Source organism: Neofelis nebulosa, chromosome 6 (assembly GCF_028018385.1).
Source record: "Neofelis nebulosa isolate mNeoNeb1 chromosome 6, mNeoNeb1.pri, whole genome shotgun sequence".
Taxonomy (NCBI): Eukaryota; Metazoa; Chordata; class Mammalia; order Carnivora; family Felidae; genus Neofelis; species Neofelis nebulosa.
The window spans coordinates 67254544-67279398 of NC_080787.1; the positions used below are offsets into that span (position 1 = coordinate 67254544).

At 34.4% G+C, this 24855-nt stretch overlaps 1 protein-coding gene across 14 annotated transcripts in view; it reads left to right on the forward strand.

The window, feature by feature from the left end:
- FAM135A (family with sequence similarity 135 member A) overlaps positions 1 to 24855 on the forward strand; it is a 120805-nt gene that overhangs the window by 76310 nt on the left and 19640 nt on the right. For 9 of the 14 annotated variants that reach the window (XM_058734375.1, XM_058734378.1, XM_058734377.1 and 6 more), the window contains 4 exons: positions 19058 to 19131; positions 20486 to 20640; positions 20857 to 23215; positions 24668 to 24828. In XM_058734375.1, coding sequence (XP_058590358.1) covers positions 19058 to 19131; positions 20486 to 20640; positions 20857 to 23215; positions 24668 to 24828 — 2749 coding nt within the window. The remainder of the gene's footprint in view (positions 1 to 19057; positions 19132 to 20485; positions 20641 to 20856; positions 23216 to 24667; positions 24829 to 24855) is intronic. The other 5 variants (XM_058734388.1, XM_058734389.1, XM_058734382.1 and 2 more) reach the window with 3 other exon arrangements.

Genomic DNA, 24855 nt, shown 5'->3' on the forward strand with positions numbered 1-24855 from the left:
AACAAAGACTGGAAGAAGAAAGCTACAAAACAGCCAGAAAACAACTAATGAAATGGCATTAATTAATCCTTACATATCAGTACTCTAAATGTAAATGGATTGAATTCTCCAACCAAAAGTCATAGAGTGGCTGAGTAGACAAAAAAAGAACCAACTATATGCTGCCTACGAGAGACTCACTTCAGCTTTAAGGACACACATGGGCTCAAAGTGAAGCAATGGAGAAAGACATTCAATGCAAGCAGAAACCTAAGAAGAATAAGGATAGCTATACTTGTTTTTTTAAGGTTAGTTGTACTTATATCACACAAAAATAGACTTTAAGTCAAAATGATAATAAGAGACGGGCAACTAGGTGGCTCAGTCGATTGAGCATCCAGCTTTGGCTCAGGTCATGATCTCCCGGTTCGTGGGTTGGAGCTCCGCGTCGGGCTCTGTGCTGACAGCTCAGAGCCTGGAGCCTGCTTCAGATTCTGTGTCTCCCTCTTTCTCTGCCGCTGCCCTGCTCACACTTGTCTCTGTCTCTGTCTCTCAAAAAGTGAATCGTTAATAATTTTTTTTAAAAAACAATGAAAATGAGATAAAGAAGGTCATTATATAATGATAAAGAGGTCAGTTCTTCAAGAAGATCTAACCATTTAAGTATATATGCACCCAGCGTTGGAGCACCTAAATATACTAAGCAGATACTAACAGATCTGAAGGGAGAAATAGAAAGCAATACAGTAATAGTAGGGGACTTCATTACCCCACTTTCAACAATGGATAGATCATCCAGATAGAAAATCAATGAGGAAACATTGGGCTTGAACCATACTTCAGACCAAATGTACCTAACAAATATAGATAAAATACTTGATCCAACAGCAGCAGAATACACTTTTTTCTCAGGTGTACGTGGAAGATTCTTAGCAAATTTTAAAAGATTGAAATCATTCCAAGTATCTTTAAATCACAACAGTGTGAAACTAGAAATCAATTAACAGAAGGAAATCTGGAAAAATCACAAATATGTGGATGTAAAACAGCACTCCTAAATAACCAATGGGCCAAAAATCTCAAATAAATAACCTAAATTTACATATCAGGGAACTAGAAAAAGAACAAACTTAAGCCCAAAGTTAGCAGAAGGAAGGAATTAACAAAGATTATAACAGAAATAAGACCAAAAAACAATAGGACAAATCAACAAAACTAAGAACAAGGTTTGTTTGTTTGTTTGTTTGTTTGTTTGTTTGTTTGTTTGGAAAAGATAAGCTCAACACTTTTAGCTAGACTGAGAAAATAATTTATAATATAAAATGAAAGAAGATAGAGTGCAACTGATAACCACAGAAATACAAAGGATTATGAACAATTATAAACCAAATTGGATGAGTAAAGAGATTGAATCGTTAACCAACAATTACTCATCAAAGAGAAGTCTAGGAAAAGATGGCTTCACTAGTGAATTCTACCAAATATGTAAAGGATTAAAGCTAATATTTCTCAAATTCTTCCCCAAAAAATCAAAAAAGAACACTTCCAAACTTTTTTACAATGCCAACATTAGCCTAATACTAAAGCCAGATAAAGAGAATATAAGAGAAGTAAACAACAATCCAATATCCTTGATGAATGTAGATGCAAAAATTCTTAACATAATATTAGCAAACTGAACTGAACAGATTAAAAGGATCATACACCATGATCACATGGGATTTATCCCTGGGATGCAAGGATGCTTCAGTACACACAAATAAATGTGATGTACCACATTAATAGAATGAAAGATTAAAATTACATGATCCTCTCAATAGATGCAGAAAAAGTATTTGGCAAAATACAATATTCTTTTATGATAAAAACTCTCAACTGGATATAGAAGGAATGTACATAATAGTAATATGACAAGCCCACAGCTAACATCATACCCAAGGGTAAAAAGTTGAAACCTTTTCCTTTACTATCATGAACAGGACAAGGTGCCCATTTTCATCACTGCTATTCAACAAAGTACTGGAAGTCCTCATTAAGCAATTAGACAATAAAAAGCAATAAAAGACATCCAAATCAGAATGGAAGAAGTAGGGGTGCTTCAGTGGCTTTGTCATTTCAGTTTCTGACTCTTGATTTTAGCTCAGGTCATGATCTCGTGGTTTGTGAGATTGAGCTCCACCTCTGGCTTTGCACTGACATCAATGTGGAGCCTGCTTGGGAGTCCCTCTCTCCTTCTCTCTCTCTTTCTGCCCCTCCCCCACTCACTTACGCTCTCTCTCAAAATAAACATTTTAAAAAAAGGAAGTAAAATTGCCTCTGGTTACAGATGATATGATTTTATATATTAAAAAATGCTTATGACTTCATCAAAAAACTGTTGGTATTAATCAACAAATTCAGTAAAGTTTTGGGATACAAAATCAATATATAAAACTTAGTTGCATTCTGTACACTAACAGTGAAATACTTGAAAAAGAAATAAAGAGAAGAGTCCCATTCACAATAGCATCAAAAATAAGAAAATACTTAGGAATAAATTTAACCAGAAGCTATAAGATCTGTTACTGAAAACTACAAGACTTTGATGAAAGAAAATGACAGAAACACAAATGGAAAGATATTCCATGTTCATTGATCAGAATTAATATGGTTAAATATCCATCTATAGTTTCAGTTCAATCCTTATCGAAATTCCAAGAGTATTTTTCATGGAAATAGAAAATCACAGTTCTAAAATTTATATGGAACCACAAAAGACCCTATATAACCAAAGCAAGACTGTGAAAGAAGAACAAAGCTGAAGGCTTCACATTTCCTGATTTCAGACTATATTACAAAGCTGTAATAATCAAAACAGCATAGTACTGGCATAAAAATAGGCAAATAGACAAATGGAACCAAATCAAGAGCCTAGAAACAAACCTTTGCATATATGGCCAACTTATATTTGACAAAAGAGCCAACTATACTCAATGGGGAATGGTGTCTTCAATAAGAGGTGCTGGGAAAACCGAGTAACCACATGTAGAAGAATGAAATTGGACCCCTACCTAAAACCGTTCACAAAAATTAGCTCAAAATGGACTAAAGACTTCAACCTAACACCTGAGACTATAAAACCCCTAGAGGAAAACAGGGAAAAAGCTCCCTGACATTGGTTTTGGCAGTGATATTTTGGATTTGACACCAAAAGCAAAGGCATAGGTAAATAAGTGGGACTACATCAAACTAAGAAGCTTCTACACAGCAATGGAAACCGTCAACAAAATGAAAAGGCAACTTAGTGAATCGAGAAAATATTTGCAAGTCATGTATATGATGAGCTTAATATTTAAAATATATGAAGAACTCCTGCAACTCAATTAAAAAAAAAAACTGATTAAAAAATGCACAGAGACACTGAAGAGCCATTTATACAGACATGCAAATAACCAATGGGTACATGAAAAGATGCTCAGTGTCACTGATCATTAGGAAAGTGCAAATCAAAATCACAATGAGTCATCACCTCATACTTGTTAGAATGGCTGTTATAAAAAGCCAAGAGATAACAAGTGCTAGCAAGGATCTGATAAAAAGGGAACCCTTGTGCACTGTTGGTGTGTATGTAAATTGGTGCAGACACTATGGCAAAACAGTGTGGAAGTTTCTTAAAGTCTTAAAAATAGAACTACCATATGGACTAGTAATATCACTTCCAGGTACATATCCAACGGAAAAGAAAACAGGATCTCGAAGAGATACCTGCACTCCTGTGTTTATTGCAGCATTATTCATAATAGCCAAGACATGGAAATAACCTAAGTGTCCGTTAATGGATGACTGGATAAAGAAGATGTGGTATATTTAGGTTTCCCATACTATCACTTTGCTTTTGTGAAAGACCTCCACTAGTTACCTGTTTTTGCTAACCAGAAGAAATACCAAGAAGATTGTTGGTTTTATGAAATGGTTTTATGACCATTTATGAAATTGTCATTGCTTTCTTACTTTATGCCAATTCAGCTTAAGAAAGGTTTCATAGTCGGGGGGTGCCTGGGTGGCTCAGTCGGTTGAGCATCTGACTTCACCTCAGGTCATGATCTTACGGTTTGTGAGAGTTCCAGCCCCACATCGGGCTCTGTGCTGACAGCTCAGAGCCTGGAACCTGCTTCAGATTCTGTGTCTCCCTCTTTCTCTGCCCCTCCCCCATATGTTATTGTTCTCTCTCTCTCTCTTTCTCTCTCTCTCTCTCTGTCTCTCAAAAGTAAATGTTAAAAAAATTTTTAAAAACTCAAAGTTTTCACTGGAATCCTCTGTTTTTAGATAGTGGGAGAAACCTGTATATACAATGGAATATTATTCAATTATTAGAAAGGACATCCTTCCATTTGCAACAACACAGATGGACCTTGAGGGCATTACACTAAGAGAAACAAGTCAGGGAAAACCAAGTACTGTATGATATCACTTACATGTAGATTCTAAAAAAGCTGAACTGATAGAAACATAATAGAATGGTGATTACCAGCGGTGGAAGGGTGGTGTGAAATAGGGAGCTACTGTTCAAAGGGTACAGACTTCCAGTTGTAAGATAAATAATTTCTGGGGATCTAATTTATATCATGGTGTTTTAGTTAACAGTACTGTACTGTATACCTGAAAGTTGGGAAGAGAATGGATCCTAAATGTTCTTACCACAAAAAAGAAATGATAATTATGTGACATGATGGATGTGTTAGCTAATGCTTAAGGTGGTAATCATCTTGCAGTATATAAGTGCATCAAATCAATACCTTGTACTCCTTAAACATGTATGTTGCATGTGGTATGTCAGATATGCCTGAGTCAGTATAGCTGAGAAAAAAGGTTAAAGGTATTTAATATCAAGTGAAAGATGTCTTTGTCATTTTAAACTGAGAAATGGAATTATCAAGGAAGATAACTTACAAAAAGCAAAAAAATAAATTGAAAATCAATAAATTATAATGAAGTTTCTATGTGTTAAGAACTATAAAGAATCTGAGATCTGTAAAGGACTTACAAGCACATAAGGTAACCTGTAACCTAGCATACATTTATTGATGCATAGGGGTCCCACATTTGCAGTACATGTCCCATTTTGTAATGGACATGGGCATGCATGCTATTTACTCCAAAGGGAATCTTTATCTACCAAGGCTGTGAGCAAATCTGCTCTTTGCTCCTGAGGAAGACGTATCTCTGTCTTCCTAGGCTATTCTCAATACAAACATCCTTGAAAAGATAGTCTGTAACAAGGACAGTCAATGTTTCTGCTCACAAGACTTAGAAATGTAAGAGACCCTGAAGAATTGTCTTTCAACAGTGTTTATGGAGAACTTATTTTCACCAGTTTATTTCCTCAACAGTTTCACTGATCTTTATTGCTAGTGCTTCCAAAGATGCCTCTTGTGTTACAGTGCTTCCCATTATACCATCAGAGATGCCATATTTAATGTGTATTGTAGCTTGTGCCTAGAATTGTTAAGTCCAGTGTTGAGATCAACATATGCCATTTACAGGTTTGGAGAGCCATGTTGTGTGCTTTGTACTTTGTCCTAGCATTGCAGACTTGTATTCTGCCCTGAACAAGCTCTTTTTAGGGCTGCTGAAGTAAGACAGAATAACAGTTGATCTGGCATTCTTTCAGGGACAACTTTAATAAACCTTTACTTCTGTCCTACTAAATAAATGCCTTGAGTTGACAGATAAAATACAGAGTACCTGATTAAATTTTAATTTAGGTAAGCAATGAATAACTTTTAGTATAACTTTTAGTATGCAGTATTTGGGAAATACTTACACTAAAAAAATTATTTGTATTTCAATGTCCTGTTTTGTAGAATTGCCAGATATAGCTAATAAAAATATAGGATGCCTAGTTACATCTGAATTTTAGGTAAGCAACAAATAATTTTTCAACTTAAGTATGTCTGGTGCAACCCTATCAAATAGGTTACCAAAGCAGATTTAACCTTGTTTTATATATTTTTGGATTAATGAAGTATGTCTTATGGAGGTGCAGAAAATGGGAAAGAATTCCTTGGTCAAGAAGAAAATAATTTTGAGCTTAGTAATCTTGTGTGGAAGCAGAACATGTGGTAAACATGGCTTTACTCAATATGCACTGATATTTATGATCCTAACCTAAAGCAAAGAAATCCAAGTTGATGTAATGTTTTTGCTGTTTGATTACTTAATATTCTTTGCTATTACTCATTTAAACTCTTCATTTAACGAGCCTTTCCTTAGACTGTAAAATGAAAATAATTTGCTTTATAAGCCTTCGTAAAATAGCATTTCAAAGTATACAATTGTCAGAATTAGGGAAGTTTTAAGAATTTTCATTGATCTCTGTATATTCCTCTGAATTTGTTAAAGTTTATTTATTTTGGGAAAGAGGGAGAGAGCGTGCATACACATGTGAGCAAACGTGAACAGGGGAGGATCAGAGAGAGAGAGGGAGAGAGAGAAGCCCAAGCAGGCTCCACTTTGGGCTCTCCACTGTAGAGCCCAAAGCAGGGCTTGATCTCAGGAACCATGAGGTCATGACTTGAGCTGAAATCAAGAGTTGGACACTTAACCAACTTGAGCCGCCCAGGCTCCCCTCCTGTCAATTTTAGTGTGAACCTAAAACTGCTCTAAAAAAGTAGTCTTTAATATTTTTTAAAGAAATCTTCATTGGACATCCTCATATGCAAATTTCTGCGCCCTGTTTGGCATCTATGTTTTATTCAGAGTTGTGCCCACCTTTGCTCCCATAACCCTATTTTCTTTGAGTAACATGTCTTCTGCCTTGTAGTTGCATATTTAGTGGTTCTCCCATAACCAATGACTAGAAGCCAAAGGATTCATCTTAAAATTGGAGAGAGAAAGAGCTATTTTTTCTTTCTGGTTAGATAGAATACATTGTTGTGCTCTTAGAAATGTAAAGTTTGGGTTGTTGTTGTTGTTTTTTTCTCCATAGAATGTTCAGGACCATAATAATTTATTCATGTATTTTTACTTAACAAAGTATGTATAACAATTATTATCTTCCAGGCATGAGTTGGCTTACAAATGTTAACTAATTTAATCAAAATGCCATAAAGTAAATACTTTATGATACTCATTTTACAAAAGAATTTAGAAAAATGAAATAACTTGGCCAAAGTCACACAGCTTGTACATGATAGAGAGGAGATGCAAACCCTTGCAGTAGATGCAGATCTGATATTTTTATGTTTCATCTGTTTCCCATGCGTTTTTAAAATATCAAAAATGAGGTAAATTAAGACTTCAAACAAAATAGTCCAGACTTGTAACTTTGGAATACCATTCATTCTGATGCTGGTGTGCTATGCTATTCATATTTTAAAAATAAAAAGAAACACAGTCTCAAACATAATTTTCAGTAATCACTTTCTAATGCAAAATATGATTTTGTATTTTTTTCCCAGTTGATGTAAAGAGAAAGTGCCATTTGCATTTATTCCCTGGGATTATAAAAAATCCTGTGGAACACTAAACATACCACAGATGATATAATAGCTAGAAAATCAAAGCATCATTTATTGACAGCACCACAAAAAGAGAATAGTCAAAAGCATAGGTTATATGTAATATAATGGCTATAGGTAACTCTTGTCTGAGACTGAATTTTTGAAGAGATGGGTTTAGATTAGTTTAGTTTTCTTTTTTTACATAAAATTTACATAACCATGTCACATGTACAATTTAGTAGCATTTAATACATCACAGTATTGTACAACCATCACCTCTGCCTGATTACAATACAGTTTAAACACCCCAAAAGGAAACCCCATACCCATTAAACAGTCACTCCCCATTTCCTCCTCCCCCCGTTCTCTAGCGAACACTAGTCTGATTTATTCATTCTGGATGTTTCATATAAAGGTAATCGTGCAATATATGACTTTTGTGTTTGGTTTCTTTCGCTTCATTCATTCATGTTGTAGCATATATCAGTCCTACATTCCCTTTTTTTAAAAATTTTATTTAAATCCAAGTTAGTTAATAGATAGTGTAATAATGGTTTCAGGAGTAGAATTTAGTGATTCATCACTTACATAAAATACCCAGTGCTCATCCTAACAAGTGCCCTCCTTAATGTCCATCCCCCAACTAACCCATCTCCCCACCTGACACCCCTCCAGCAACCCTCAGTTCTCTGTGTTTAAGAGTCTCTTATGGTTTGCCTTCCTCTCTGTTTTTCTCTTATTTTCCCTTCCCTTCCCCTATGTTCATCTGTTTTGTTTCTTAAATTCCACATATGAGTGAAATCATATGATATTTATCTTTCTCTGACTGACTTATTTCACTTAGCTTAATACCTTCCGGTTCCATCCACATTGTTGCAAATGGCAAGATTTCCTTCTTTTTGAAAAGAGTAATATTATTTCTCCAAGTAATATTCCATTGTATATGTATACTACATCTTTGTTATCCATTCATCATTCAGTAAACATTTGGGCTCTTTTCATAATTGGGCTATTGTTGATAGTGCTGCTACCTTTGCTTTCCATGTCTGGGGCTCGGCTCTTTTAAATCTTGAGTAGGGCAAGATTTGTTATTTTTATTGTGGCCAACCTACTGGGTTGCACAGTGGTATTTCATTGTGGCTTTGATTGGCATGTCACTAATGACTAATGATACTGAGTATCTTTTTGTGTGCTTGTTGGCCATTTGTATATTTGAGAAATGTGTATTCAAAGAAGTGTGTATTCAAAGTCCTTTGCCCATTTTTTAATTGGTTGCCCTTTGTTAATTGAGTTTCAGGAGTTCTTTATATATTCTGGAAACTAGACCATTATCAGACATATTATTTTCAAATATTTTCTTCTATTTATGGATTGCCTTTTTTACTCTCTTGATAGTATCTCTTTATACACAGGGCATCAGGACAGGAAAAAAAGTCCTAAACTAATTTTTTTAATAAAAGGGTCTTATAAATTAATGCCAATATATTCAGCAGTTATTTTCGTAGTAAAATTTTTAAACAATGTAACTTAACCCTTTTTTTAATTGAAAGAAAGTGTTATCGTTAGGAGTCCTACCAATAAAATTTTCTTGGAATCATTCATTTATTACATACAGTTGGAGAAAATCCACATAGCAAGGGAAAAATGGGTTTTTTTAATTTAAATTTCCTTAATGTATATATCTATGTTACAGTTAGATTTTCATGCCTAATATCTATGTATGTATGTCTGTGTATATATGTATGAATATATGTCTGTGTGTGTATGTATATATACATAATATATATAGTCCTCATAGAGGCTTATTAGCATAGAAACTTTACATTCAAGAGATCTAAATTTTATAAATACTAATACAAGCTTCTTGAATTATCATTGGTAACATATTTTTTAAAACCAGGCATAAAATATAATCTCTGCCTCTTCTGTTTAACCACTTAACTGGAGAAAAACATGAAAAGGAATAAATTTTCTTATCTCTAATCAATATTGTCACATATGCTTTTAATGTAAGGTGAGGTTCCCCTCTCCCAAAGAAAGGTACCCTGTAAAAAAAGAAAGATTTACTTTCTATTTAAGCCCTTATAAACATATTATTGAGTGCTCTCTCAACTTTATTTTGAACATAAAGTAAGAGAAAAAATTTATTGTCTTCAATATTAAAGGAAATAAAGTCAGAGATTAAGGTTGTATGAAACATGGTGGCAAGTAAAAGATAGAGTTTCTTAAATGACTTTAAAGAGCATTCCAAAACAAAATGCTCAGGGAATAGATCACTAAAGTTCTTATCACTATTTAGAGACTGTTTAGAGAAGGCATGTTAGCTTAAAACACCTTAGGCCATGACAGTGTTTTAAATGATTTTACAGGTTACCTGATAAGATCAGTAAAAAAGGGAGTCAAAGATATGTACACATATTAGTCATTATTGCTGGGATTGAACTTTACACTGGCAAGTGTTGAATATCAGTTTAAACGAATTTTGTAAAGATTTTCTAAAAACCAACACAAAATATTGTTATAGTGATCACAAATTTATGAAACTATGAAACTAATGAAAAAAAATTTAGTATTACACAAATGACTTGGGATAAAATTTCCTATGAGGGCATTATTATACATGGATCCAAAAGGGGCTATATCTCAAAACACTTGGACAAAAGTGAGGATTATGATTGAGTTGAACTCAGTGTTCTTGAGATCTTAAAGGTTCTAGAGAGGTAAGAGTTATATGATCTAGGAAACTCAGCAACTCATGTTTGCCATTGATTGAAGTGACAGAGGCCAGTAGACCAACTCCCAGTGTCAGTGAAACACAATAGATTGTATAAACTACATATCCAACAGATAGATGAGGATATGAGAAGAGTAGAACATGGATTTTATTGTGACAGTCTACCAAGTGTTAGAATATATGTATTACATCAAGTAGTGAGGGTTTATTTTTATTTTATTGAAGTCAAGTTTAAACCAGTGAAATGCACAAATTTCAAGTGTATGATCAAATCAGTTTTGACAAATCTGTTCACCCCATGTCACTAACACACCAGTCAATATATAGGACATTTCTGTTACTTCAGGAAATTACCTTGTGCTGCTTTTCATTTTGTTCCCACATCCCATAAGCAATCCCTCTTCTGATTTCTATAACCACAGTTTAATTTTATCTATACTTGAAGACATATAGATTCAGTAATACAATATGTACTCTTTCTGCATCTGACTTGCTTCACCCATTTTTAGATTGACTCATGCTATGTGTATATCAGTAGTTCATTCTTTTTTTTTGTTGTTGCTGAGCAGTATTCAATATCTGTTGTCCTGTTATTTGTTTTCATTTTTTGGCTATTATGAATAAAGAAACTAACAATTCTTTTTGTGAACGTAGGTTTTTATTTCAGTTATATAAATATATAGGAATGGAATTGTGTGATCTTAGAGTAGATTTATCTTTAACTTTATGAAAACTGCTAATCATTTTTTTCCAAAACAGCCATACAGTTTTAAACTCCACCATCAATATATGAGAGTTCCAGTTGCTCATATCCTTGCATTATTTGGTATTTTCAGTCTTTGATTTTACCACAACAATAGGTGTGAAGTAGTATTTCAGTATGGTTTTATTTTGCATTTCTCTGATGACTAATAATAATGAGATTTTTTATTTTGAATTCAGTTTTGTATAGTGTTAAATTAGGTTGTTTTTTATTGTTTACCTATTTAGGAGTATTTATATATTCTTGTTATAAGTACATTGTCAAACATATGTATTAAAATTTTTTCTTTAGTCTGGGGCTTGTATTTTCATTTTGTTGATAGTGCATGTAGATGAAAATACTTGTTTAAACCCAGTCTCTCTCTTTTTTTTTTTTCTTTTGATTTTGGTGATTTTTGTGCCCTAAGAAATTTTTGCCTATCCCAAGGTCATGAAAATACTATCCTTTGTTTGCCTCTAGGTGTATTAGAAATACATCTTTTACATTAAAGTCCATTGTCTGTCTTGAATTAACTTTTGAACGTGATTTAAGGTAGAGGTCAATATCCATTTTCTCTCTCTCTCTCTTTTTTTTTTTTTTTAAGTAGGCTCCATGCCCCATGTGAGGCTTGAACTCAGAACCTCATGACTGAGAGTTGCATGCTCTACCAGTTGATGCCCCAAGATCCATTTTTTTTTAGTTAGTCTATTAAGTTGTTCCAGCACCATTTAAAAAAATTTTATCATGGAGGTGTAGTTTACATACAGTGTTATATTAGTTTCAGGTGTACAACATAGTGACTTGACAATTCTATACATTACTTACTGCTCAACATTGATAAGTGTAGTCGCCATCTGTCACCATATACTGTTACTGCAATATTATTGACTACATTCCCTATGACATACTTTTCAACTGCATGTCTTAATTTATTTTATAACTGGAAGTTTGTGCCTCTTAATCCCCTTCACCTATTTAGTTCATCCCTTGAACCCCATCCTCTCTGGCCACTACCAATTCTCTGTATTGATGAGTCTGTTTATGTTTTTTTGTTTTGTCTTTTAGATCTCACAGTAAGTGAAATCATATGGTATTTGTCTTTCTCTGACTTACTTCATGGCATAATACTCTCTAGGTCCATCCATGTTGTTGCAAGTGGCAAGGTTTCATTCTTTTTATGGCTAAGTAGTATTTCATTATATATATATCCCACATCTTTACTCATTTACCTGTGGATGGATGCTTTAATTGCTTCCATATCTTGGCTAATGAAATAATGCTGCAATAAACATAGGGGTGAATATATATTTTTGAATTATTGTTTTTGTTTTCTTTGGGTAAATTCCACTACCCAGTAGTGATTATACTAATTTCCACAGTGGTTGTACCAACTTAAATTTCTACCATCAGTGTACAAGGGTTATCTTTTCTTCATATCCTCTCCAATACTTGGCTTTTAGATACTAGCTATTTTGATTGGTGTGAGGTAGTAGTTCATTGTGGTTTTCATTTGCATTTCCCTAATGATTAGTGATGTTGAGTATCTTTTCATGTGTCTCTTGGCCATCTGTATATTTTCTTTGGAAAAATGTCTGTTCAGGTCCTCTGCACATTTTTAATTGCATTATTTGGGTTTTTGTGTGTTTTAAATTGTGTAGGTTCTTTGTATTTTTGGATATTAACCCTTTATTAGATATATTATTTGCAAATATCTTCTTCGATTTAATAGGTTGCCTTTTTGTTTCATTGATGGTTTCCTTCACTGTGCAAAAGTTTTTTAGTTTGATGTAGTCCCAAAAGTTTAATTTTGCTTTTGTTTCCCTTCCTTAAGGAGACATATCCATAAATGTGTTGCTAGGGCCAATGTCCCAAGAAATTACTGCCTGTGTTTTCAGTTTCACGGTTTCAGTTCTCACATTTAGGACTTTATTTTACCTTTGTGTTTGTTGTAAGCACATGGCCCAAATTTATCTTCTTGCATGTAGCTGTCCAGTTTTCCCAGCACCATTTATTAAAGAGACTGTCTTTTCCCATTGTATATTCTTGCCTCTTTTGTCATAGATTGACAGTATAAGATTGGGTTTATTTCTGGGCTCTCTATCCTATTTTGTTGATCTGTGTGTCTATTTTTATACCAGTGCCATACAGTTTCAACTACTCTAGGTTTGTAGCATATCTTGAAATCTGAGATTGCGGTATCCGCAGTTTTGTTCTTTTTCAACACTGCTTTGGCTATTGGGGATCTGTTGTGGTTCCATACAAATTTAGGATGTTTGTTTTAGTTCTGTGGAAAAAACTGTTGTTATTTTAATAGGAATTGCATTGAATCTATCAATTGCTCTCAGTAGTATGGACATTTTAACAATATTAATTCTTCCCATCCATGAGCATGGAATAGCTTTCCATTTGTTTGTATTTTCTTCAGTTTCTTTCATCAGTTACTATAGTTTTCAGAGTACAAGTCTTTGATCTCTTGGTTAAATTTATTCCTAGGTATTTTATCCTTCTTGGCGCAATTGTACATTCTAACCTTATACCGAGAGGAACTAGAAAAAGAAATCCAGAGATAGTAGAAGTAGAAATAATAGAGTGAAAATAAATTGAGACTAAAAAGTAATAGAAAAGACCAATGAAATCGAGAGCTGGTTCTTTGAAAAAATAAAATTAATAAACCTTTAGCTAGACTCAAAGAAAAAAGGACTCAAGTAAATAAAATCAGAAATGAAAGAGGAGAAATAACAACCGATACCATAGAAATACAAAGGATTATAACAGAACTATGAAAAACTATATGCCAACAAATTGGACAACCTAAAAGAAATGGGTAAATTCTTAGAATTTTCCATAACTGAATCAGGAAGAAATAGAAAATTTGAACAGATCCATCAGTAGTAATGAAATTGAATCAGTAATTAAAAAACTCCCAACAAATAAAAGTCCAGGCTTCACAGGAATTCTACCACAAATCTAACACAGAGTTAATACCTATTTTTCTCCAACTATTCCAGAAAATAGAAGAACTTCCAGACTCCTTCTGTGAGGACAGTATTACTCTGATACCAAAACCAAAGACACTATAAAGAAAGAAAACTAAAGGCCAGTATTCCTAAAGAACATACTTGCAAAAATCCTCAGCAAAATATTAGCAAACCAAATTTAACAATACACTAACAGTATCAGTCACTGCTGTCCCTGGGATTTATTCCAGGGATGCAAGAATGGTTCAATATTCATAAGTCAATCAGTGTGATATATCACTTTAACAAGACAGAGGATAAAAACCAAATAATCTTAACAGACATAGAAAAAGCATTTAACAAAATTTAACATCCATGCATGATAAAAACTCTCAACAAAGTGGGTTAGAGAGAACATACCTTAACATAATAAAGGTGACATATTAAAAAAAAAAAAAACAACACAGCTAATATCATGCTGAGTAGTGAAAAACAAAGCTTTTTTTCTATGATCAGGAACAAGACAAGGATATCAACTCTCCCCATTTTTATTAAACATCATACAGGAAGTCCTGGCCATAACTATCAGACAAGAAAAGGAAATAAAAGGCATTCAAAGTGGTAGTGAAGAAGTAAATCTGTCACTATTTGCCAATGACATAAAAATATATAAAGAAAACTCTAGGGTCCCCTCAGCGGCTCAGTCAGTTGAGCGTCCAACTTTGGCTCAGGTCATGATCTCATGGTTTATGGGTCCGAGCCCCGCATTGGGCTCTGTGCTGACAGCTCAGAGCCTAGAGTCTGCTTCAGATTCTGTGTCTTCCTCTCTTTGTCTCTCCCTCGCTCACACTCTGTCTCTCAGAAGTGAATAGATGTAAAAAAAAAAAAAAAAAAAAAAAAATTTTTTTAAAGAAAACTCTAAAGAGTTTTTCTACCAAAAAACTATTATAAGTAAATGAATTCAGTAAAATCACAGGAGACAAAAATTAATATATAGAAATCTATTGCATCTCCATACACTAATAGCAAAATAGCAGAAAGAGAAATTAAGAAAACATTCCATTTACAATTCTAGCACCATTATTTGAAAAGCCTTTCTGTCTGTTTGTTTGTTTGTTTGTTTGTTTTGGGGAGAGCGCAAGCAGGGGAGGGGCAGAGAGAGGGAGACAGAGGATCTGAGGCCAGCTCTGCACTGACAGGCTGACAGCAGCGAGCTCAATGCAAGGCTCCAACTCAGGAACCAGAAGATCATGACCTAAGCTGAAGTCAGTCACTCAACCAGCTGAGCCACCAGGTTCCCCGAAAAGACTTTCTTTTATTGAATTGCCTTGGCATCTTTGTTGAGACTCAGTTGACTGATAAGTTGAATCTATTTCTTGGCCTTCTTTTCTGTTTCATCGATCTCTTATATATCTTTATATGAATACCACCCTAACTTGATTGTCTTGTAGTTGTACATTGTCCAATTTTGTTTTTCTTCTCTTTCAGATTGTTCTGTCTCTTTCAGATCCCTTGCATTTTTATGTAAATTTAAAATCAGCTGGTAAATTTTTATTTTAAAAAATCTTGCTCAGATTGTGTGCTCAAGGGTTTAATACACCGGTGTTTCATGCTATTAAAAATGTCTAGAGGTGCCTGGATGGCTCACGGTTAAGTGTCCGACTTCAACTCAGGTCATGATCTCACAGTTTGTGGGTTCAAGCCCCACATCGGGCTCTGTGCTGGAGCCTGCTTCTGATTCTGTGTCTCCCTGTCTTTCTGCCCCTCCCCCACTCACACTCCATCTCTCTCTGTCTCTCTGTCACTCTCTCTTTCAAAAAATAAACATTAAAAATGAATGAATGAATGAATGAATGAATACAATGAAAATGTTTGGATGTTAGATCCTCCATTAAAGGGTTCCAAATTATACTAATTTTAATTTATTTTGTCTGCTTTTTATGGGAATGTTGTAGGTTTATGTTTTATGCTTTTAAAGCAGGGCCTTTTTGTTTCAGTATCAAGCTCTCATAACTGCCTAGTATACTTACGTACATTTATGTATATTCTGTTCTCCTTTTTCCTTTGTCTCATTTGCTTTTTTTCATATGCTGTGGATTGAAAAGTAAATAAGTTGGGGCGCCTGGGTGGCTCAGCCAGTTAAGTGACTGACTCTTGGTTTCAGTTCAGGTCATGATATCATGGTTCATGGGTTCGAGCCCTGCATCAGGCTCTGCACTGACTGCACAGAGCCTGCTTGGGATTCATTCTCTCTCTCTCTCTCTCTCTCTCTCTCTCTCTCTCTCTCTCTCCTCTCCCTCTCTCTCTCTCCCTGCCCCTCTTTACCTCTCCCCTGCTCTCTCTCTCAAAATAAATCAATATTTAAAAAAAAAAAAGAAAAGTACATAAACCAATTAAGTTATATCTGGTAGTGACCATAAATCAGCATTGTGCATAAAGGGATCTTTAAAGTATCCTACTGTGAGTACAGTCTTAAGAATTTGGGGCACCTGGGTGGCTCAGTTGGTTGAGCATCTGACTTCAGCTCAGGTCATGATCTCACGTTTCATGGGTTTGGGCCCCACATTGGGCTCTGTGCTGACAGCTTAGAGCCTGGAGCCTGCTTCGGATTCTGTGTCTCCCTCTCTCTCTGCCCCTGCCCCTGCCCCTGCCCCACTTGTGCTCTATGTGTCTCTCAAAGGTGAATAAATGTTAAAAAAAAAAAAAAAAAGAAAAAAAAGAAAGAATTTTTGTTTAGTAAACATGTGTGAGGTGACTGTTTTCTTCAAGGTAACATAGGTAATATGATCTATCTGATATTGAAATCCTGCATTCAGGATTCAAATATTACCTGGATAGGCATGTATAAAATTATTATCATAAATATATTATTAATGTATTATAATTATGTTAATAATACATGTTATTTATTATAAGTACTATAATAAATACTATGATTTTATATGCTAGTCATTTTATACAAATGCTATTTGTAATATATTATTATACTATAATAAATTTATGTTATAAATTTATGCTGTAATAAATATTATTTAGCAATTTAAGCAGCATGTTAGAGTGAACACAGATACATTAACACTTAGTTCTGTAAAACATTGATAAATACCCATTTTGAATGTTGAGAAGCTTTTTTTAACATCCTAGCTGTTTGCTAAATTTTAAATAGTTGATATTGCCAACTAAGTGAATTTTTTAAAATTAGGGTACATACACAAAATTTGTGTTACAAGCATATATACCAAAGTAGTAAATATATATTACTCATCCTAGGTTTGAATTTGTAAATTTAATATTTTTCTATGTATGTCTTTTGCACCAAATTAAGTAGTGCTGCCATCAGGTGGCAGTCATACCTTAGTTCTAGCCACACAGTACATTGAATAGGGTTATTTATTACACATTGCCATAGCACAAAATTATGGCAGGGGAAAATTAGATAAAGAATTTTGTGTGGGTACATAGAGGGAAGGAAAGGCTTTCTCTTAATAGGGAGCCATTGTGTAGAAGGGAAGAGATAAGTGGTTTGACGCAAAGATCTGGAATTTCTTAAATCTTTATTTGAATCCCATATTTATCAATGAATAGCTATGTTATCTTGGCCAAGTAATTCACCTCTTTGTCCCTGTTTCCTCACTTAGTAAATGAAGACATACTCACTTCATTTATGGTCACTACAGAATGAAAATAAAATGCTTAGCATGGAGCCTGGTAGGTAGAATGCTATCAAGAAATGATAGTTATTATTGTCAGATCAGAGCAGATAAGGAGAGAAGGAAAACCAACTAGCCAGTTTTGTAGGCCCAGCAACAACTGCAGGAATCCAGATGGCTTCAGGCTGCATTTCTTCACATTTTACAACCCTCAGGGGAAAACATCTCTCATAGATAGACAGGCAGGCTGAACCCTTTCTTCTTCTTTCCCTTAGTGTTGGAGAGAAAGAAGAGACAATTGGACAGTATCTGAAAGTAAAAACACAAACCACATTCTTCTTACAGATGCCTCACATCCATCTCTCCTTAACTCCCTCCCTGACTTCTTCCTCTAAAGACCCAGTCTCATCTACTTACGGAAGCAAGTTTAGTAAGTCAGAAATTTAGCTGGCTAAGTGTTGATGACAAGTAAAATATATCTCCATTTTACTTTATGTTGAAAACCAAAGAACCTTAAATCATATTCCCTTTTAGAAAAGAATCTTAGCTATAATATAATCTCAGGATGTATTGTAATTTGTCTCTCTTCCCTGTACCTTCCAAACAAAACATCTTTTCCATCTCTTTACTATTGCTTCGTATTCCTCTGATAGCTGATAGAGCCTTTTCTTGAACAATTAGAAATGAAAGGGTCTAAATACAACAATGATGAAGGAAGTATTCAGCTAGATTCGACCAACATTTACCAAGTACTTCTAAAACATACCAAGATAAATGTTTGGAGGTAACCAAGATCATCAAAACAAAAACAAAAAAAAACAAAACAAAAAAAGATCATCAAAACATAGTTCATACTCTAAAGAACACTACACATTGGTAGCAGAGACAATTCATGTATACTAAGTATTTTAAGGAAAAATATGATAAATGTTATAATGGCAGTTATAATAGCTTTTATTTATATACACTTACCAGACCACAAACTGCTGTCACATGTTACCTTGTTTATTCTTCACAATAACCTAAAATGTAAAACAGGGTATTAGGAGAAATTTGAAAATGAGTCATCTGAAGCTCAAAGGTGAAATGTCCTGGAGTCACAATGCCAGTAAGTTGGTCAGTTAGTTCAGCTGGCTATCGTTCAGCATATACTTGCATAACTGGCATATAGCATGGTGTAAGTGCTGGCTGATTCTTTGATTTTTTTTCCATGTGTTGGACACTGTTCTTGGTACTGGGATCTAATGGTGAATAAGACAAACTAAATCTTTGTCTTCGAGGAGGATAGATCATGGATCCATAATGTAAACCTAAACTTCTCACTCTACATTTTATTGTTTCTCTTATTTCATGCAGTACCAAAATACAGTACTTTAGCAACATTGAGGAGGGAAATTAATTCTTGTATAGGGGTGGTTATAGAAGGCCTAATGGAGGGAAGTTTCTTTTTCTACCATTGATTGACCTTGTAAATCATGCCATTTTATTCATATACCCTTTTGGATTTTTTTCAGGTACGCAGATTTTCTGAAGCATTCTTCTGTTTTGAACATCCAAGAGAAGCAGCCATTGCATACCAGGAACTTCAGTGAGTAGCACAGACCCATAGTTTAAAGGATTATACCTCCTCTTGAGATCTCTGTCTCAAAGTTTTTCACACCAAATATATGGTATTTACAATAGAAGAAATTAGGAGAATTTAAAGTTCAGAAATTCCCTATTTAAACAAATTTGGTTTAATTCTATGAATAACTTTACCAAAGACCCATACCTTACATAAAGAAGCATATGCCCTATTCTCATCGCTCCCATATCAGACCTATTATAACCTTGGTAGTCCTAAACAGCTCTGGCTCCAGCCTTCCATTTTTCCATCTTATATCTTTATATTTGCAGGCAAGAATCTCTTAACATCTGTAATATATAAGTTACAGATTTTCACAAGTGATCTGACACTGCCTTTTTTTATGAAAATGATCTACAGCTAAAATATCCAGAATAGATGCCTTTCATTTTTCCTACTGAGTATATTTAGATCTGATTTTCTTTGGCTTTAAAGAATATTTTGAGGACATTACGCTGAGTGAAGAAGTCAGACATAAAGAGTAAATATGGAACAAGCAAAAACTAAGGTGAAAAAAGTCAGAACAGTGGTTGTCTTGTTGACTTGGGCTAGGTGTTTGACTAGAAAGACATGAGAGAACTCTCAGAGTAGATGGAAATATTCTGTATTGTGTATCCATTTGTCAAAATCATACAGCTAAGATTTGTATATTTCAAAGCGTGTGAGTTATACCTCATAAAAACTATAATAATGGAGTATGGGGGTGGGCAGTGAGTGCAGGTATATAGACAAGAAGAGCAAAATGTTAATTGCTGAAGTTGAGTGACAGGGTTTATTATACTATTCTATTTACTTTGATATGTTTGAAATTTTCCATAAGAAAAGGTTTTTAAAAAAGCATTTTGTATTAAAAGTTATACACCTTGTTTTTAATAGTTGTTAATTATATTCACAAACATATGTTAAGTATAGCAGTAGCCGTGGAATACATTTTTTTCAATAGTATCACCAAGTTACACCAAGTTATTAGTAGGCATTTGAGCTTTTGACATTTCTCCTGTATGCTATTCTCAGCAAATCAGTAAATTTGCACATCAAGCATAGATAAAATTTTGAAATAACATTTAAAAATATAGAAGAATGTAATAGAAATTAAATAGTTCATCAACAAACCATAATTTTGTAAGTCCATAATTGTCAACAAACCATAATGTTCACTGTACCAGTTTCTATCTCTGACTACAGAGCTCTTTCATTAGGAGGTTATATCTTTAGGAAAGGGGCAGATGAGAATGGTGAGAGAAAGGGTGGTGTGTGTAAAGTGGAATTGAGTATAATATTTTTTAATTACACTCTGACTTAAAGAAATATTTTTCAGTGCTCAGAGTCATCTACAGATGTGCACCGCTATCAAAAATACTTCTTTCTGCAGTTCTCTTCCACCTCTACCTATTGAATGTAGTGAACTAGATGGAGATCTCAATTCATTACCTATAATCTTTGAAGATAGGTATTTAGATTCAGTTATTGAAGGTAAGTATAATCTAAACTATCTAAGTTGTGTGTGTCATTTTCAGTATATTCTTCGTAAGATACATAATACCATTCCTTGGTGTGGGACCCTTTTTCCCCTCTAGTTTTATTTATCTTTGAGGATATTAGAAGGTTATAGTCAGTAAACATAGTCTTAAATCATGTGAATTCGTACACGTTGTTTTAAATCTGAATCTTTTTTTCTTTGGATAAAAGACTTAGATGCACCCTGGATGGGAATTCAGAATCTTCAGAGATCAGAGTCCAATAGAATGGATAAATATGAGACTGAAGAAAGCTCTATAGCTGGACTTTCTAGCCCAGAGTTGAAAGTCAAACCTGCTGGTGCCTCCAGTTTTTGGTATACAGAAGGTGAAAAGCAGCTAACAAAATCTCTAAAAGGAAAGAACGAAGAATCGAATAAATCCAAGGTTAAGGTTACTAAGCTCATGAAAACAATGAAACCTGAAAACACAAAAAAATTAATAAAACAGAACTCTAAGGATTCTGTGGTTTTGGTAGGCTACAAATGCTTGAAAAGTACAGCATCAAATGATCTCTTTAAATGCTTTGAAGGCAATCCTTCACATAGTCAGAAGGAAGGTCTGGATCCCACAATATGTGGATATAATTTTGACCTAAAGACCTACATCAGACAGACAAGTCAAAAGGAAGCTAGCTTTTTGCCAACTAATACAGAGAGAACTGAACAAAAGTCTCCAGACATTGAAAATATGCAACCAGACCTGTTTGATCCTTTGAGCTCTGGCAGCCTAAATCTTTGTGCAAATTTGTCCATTTCAGGTAAACTTGATATCTCCCAGGACGATAGTGAAATTACACAAGTGGAACACAATGTGACATCTAGAAGTTCATCTGACGATTGCCCTGATCATCAAACAGCCCCATCTGCAGGAGTCAGAACAATTGAAGTGAAGCCCTGTAATAAGGATCCTTTCAGTGGAGAGAAAATAACTGTTAAAATAGGACCTTGGACAGAGCTTCGACCAGATGAACTATTTGTGGATAATTTACACCTACCCAACTTTGAGTCCTTAGAATCTAATGGTAAATCTAAATCTATAGAAATAACACTTGAAAAGGAAGCTGTGCAGGATGCAAAGTGCCATTCTATTGGAGAATCATTAGCTAAGTTAAGAAGTAACCAACCTGCTTCTTCTACAAAAGAATACCATGTTGTAGTAAGTGGAGATACAATTAAGTTACCAGATATTAATGCCACATATGCCTCATCTAGATTTTCAGATTCAGGTGTTGAAAGTGAACCAAGTTCTTTTGCAACACATCCAAATCCTGACGTATTTGAAACTGTGCAAGGGCAAGGTCCTTACAATAACGAAAGATTATTTCCTCAAGTTTTGATGAAACCTGATTATAATGTAAAATTTTCATTAGGAAGTCATTGTACTGAGAGTACAAGTGCTTTAAGTGAAATACAGTCATCTTTGACATCCATAAACTCTCTACCTTCTGATGATGAACTGTCACCTGATGAAAATTCTAAGAAACCTGTTGTGCCTGAATGCCACCTAAGTGATAGCAAAAGTGTATTAAACGTAGGAACAGTTGACTTGCCAAAATATGACGATAGTAAAAAGTCCAGTATTATTTTGCAACAGCAGAGTGTCATATTTTCAGGGCATTTGGACAATGAAACTATAGCAATACATTCCATAAATTCAAGCACTAAAGACCCTTTACAATTTGTTTTTTCAGATGAAGATACTTCCTGTGATGTGAAAAGTAGTTGCAGCTCCAAACCTAACTTGGACACTATGTGTAAAGACTCCCAGAGTCCTGATAAATCTAATAACTCTGCAGGGACAGCAATTACATTAAATTCAACACTGGTTTGTGTAGGTGCCCCTTGTGTCGTTTCAGGTTCCATTTCTACTAATACAGAAGTTAGAAAAGATGAAACTGTAAAAAGAAAAAATGATGATACCTTAAATCTCAAACAAATAAATTCAGAAGCCCAAACAGTTAAAAATGAAACTCACCTGGGTACAAGTGATCCTTTTTCAGCCAGTCCTGATATGGTTAAACAAGGGCTTGTGGAAAATTATTTTGGCTCTCACAGCAGTACGGATATTTCTGACACATGTGCTGTTAGCTATAGCAACTCAGTTAGCCCTCAGAAGAAAACTTCTGAAAAAGAAATTAGTAATCTTCATCAGGAACAGGGTAAAGAGGATGAGGAGGAAGAACAGGATCAGCAAATGGTTCAAAATGGGTATTATGAAGAAACAGATTATTCAGCTTTGGATGAAAAAGTAAATGCTCACTATACAAACAGAGATGCACTAGAAGAAGAAAGACTTATAAAATCTGAAAAACTAAACAGTGATTATCTAAAAGATGGTATAAATATGCCTGCTGTCTGTACTTCTGGTTGTTTGTCCTTCCCATCTGCACCACGAGAGTCTCCTTGTAGTGTTAAGTATTCTTCGAAAAGTAAATTTGATGCCATTACAAAACAGCCAAGCAGCACTTCTTACAACTTGACTTCATCAGTTTCCTGGTATGACAACTCACCAAGACCTCAAATACAAGCGTAAGTAATAGAGCACAATGGCATGTGCTACTAAATATACGTGTAGAACATATATATGTATGTCTCTGATAACATCTATTTCATGTTCTCTGGTTTCTGTAATACAGAAAGTCCTTCTTTGATTAACTATCTAAAATGGAGACATGAACTCCGTATACTCTGTGACAGAAGACATGTAGTTCTCCATATGATTGTCCTGTTCTGTGGGCTAGACATTTTTGATACAGATTTTCCATTGGTAGTTATATGCCAGATGTATGGAATAATTGGGGTTAAAACTCTTTCTTTCATCAGTACCTCATTTCTCCCCCACCAACTTCCAGACAGCATAGATTTTATAAGTGCATCTAGCAAATAAGGGCAATATTAGATAATGAACAAAAGGTTAGTAGAAACTTCCTAAACCTACCAGACCCAGATTATCTCAGCTAAGTCCGTGGTTTCCAGACTTGAGATTTCGTGGAGCAGTAAAGTATTCGGAAAAATTTGAGGATATAAGTTTACTAACATGGCACTAGTTCTCAAAATACTCTGCTACCTTACTCCAGTTGGAATTATAATCCCTGGAGTAAAAGGTCTGGACATGTCTACAATAGATTTTCCAAGTTCCCAGATTATTCAGATTTATATATATAATTAAGATACATAGTGCCTAAAGCTAGTGAAACAAGGGAGGTGGTATGATCTGTTAAAGAATTGTAACACTGAAGGTTATATCACCTTCTGGGTACCTCAAATTTTTCTGAGTCATTAATGAAAACAATTTATGTCTTCATCCAGTGTATCCTACTCAGTTTAGTAGGGTTCATCAGCTTCTTCTCAGTCCAAATGATATAATGTTATTTTAACAATTAACTATTTTAGTTAATACTTTTTGATGTTTGCAGTTCCTAAGTTGATTAGATTTATCACTCATTGAAAATGAGTGCATACCACTAATTATATTTAGTCACGTCCCCCTCTTGGTTCTGTTCCTTTTTATTGGTATTTTTAGAGGAAAAATATAAATAATCTGAGTGTTATAACTACCATTCTTCCTGTTAACTTGTAGAACAGCTCCTCATTTTACATTTAAATAAAATTGAAAAGCAAAGAGGATAAGCTTTGATTACAGAATAAGCATCAGATTGTCATCTTTCTGGTATTTCTCCCAGCTTTTCTACACAATATAAAATTTGGTAGGAAGCATAACTTCACTCTTAATATTTTCTTAGCTGATTTCAAGTTTAAAGCATTCATTGTACCTTAGCAGAATATGTACTAAAAATAGCAAAGAAAATTACTCTCTGATTTCTAAATTATTTAGGCGATCCCAAATATTTTGATTATTTTAAACCCCAATATCTGCTGGGTTTCTTCTTATAGTTCCCTAAATTCAGCATACTGTCTTTTTGGTTCTAAAAACTGAATATGATACTTAGTAAAGAGTATCTCTTATTATATTTTGTTCAGCTTCCTTCAGGCAAAAGAAGAATTGAAGCAACTTAAACTCCCTGGGTTCATGTACAGTGATATCCCTCTGTTGGCATCCTCAGTCCCTTATTTTAGCATGGAAGAAGAGGATGGTTCTGAAGATGGAGTACATCTTATTGTCTGTGTGCATGGGTTGGATGGTAGGTAATATTTATTTGATATAACCC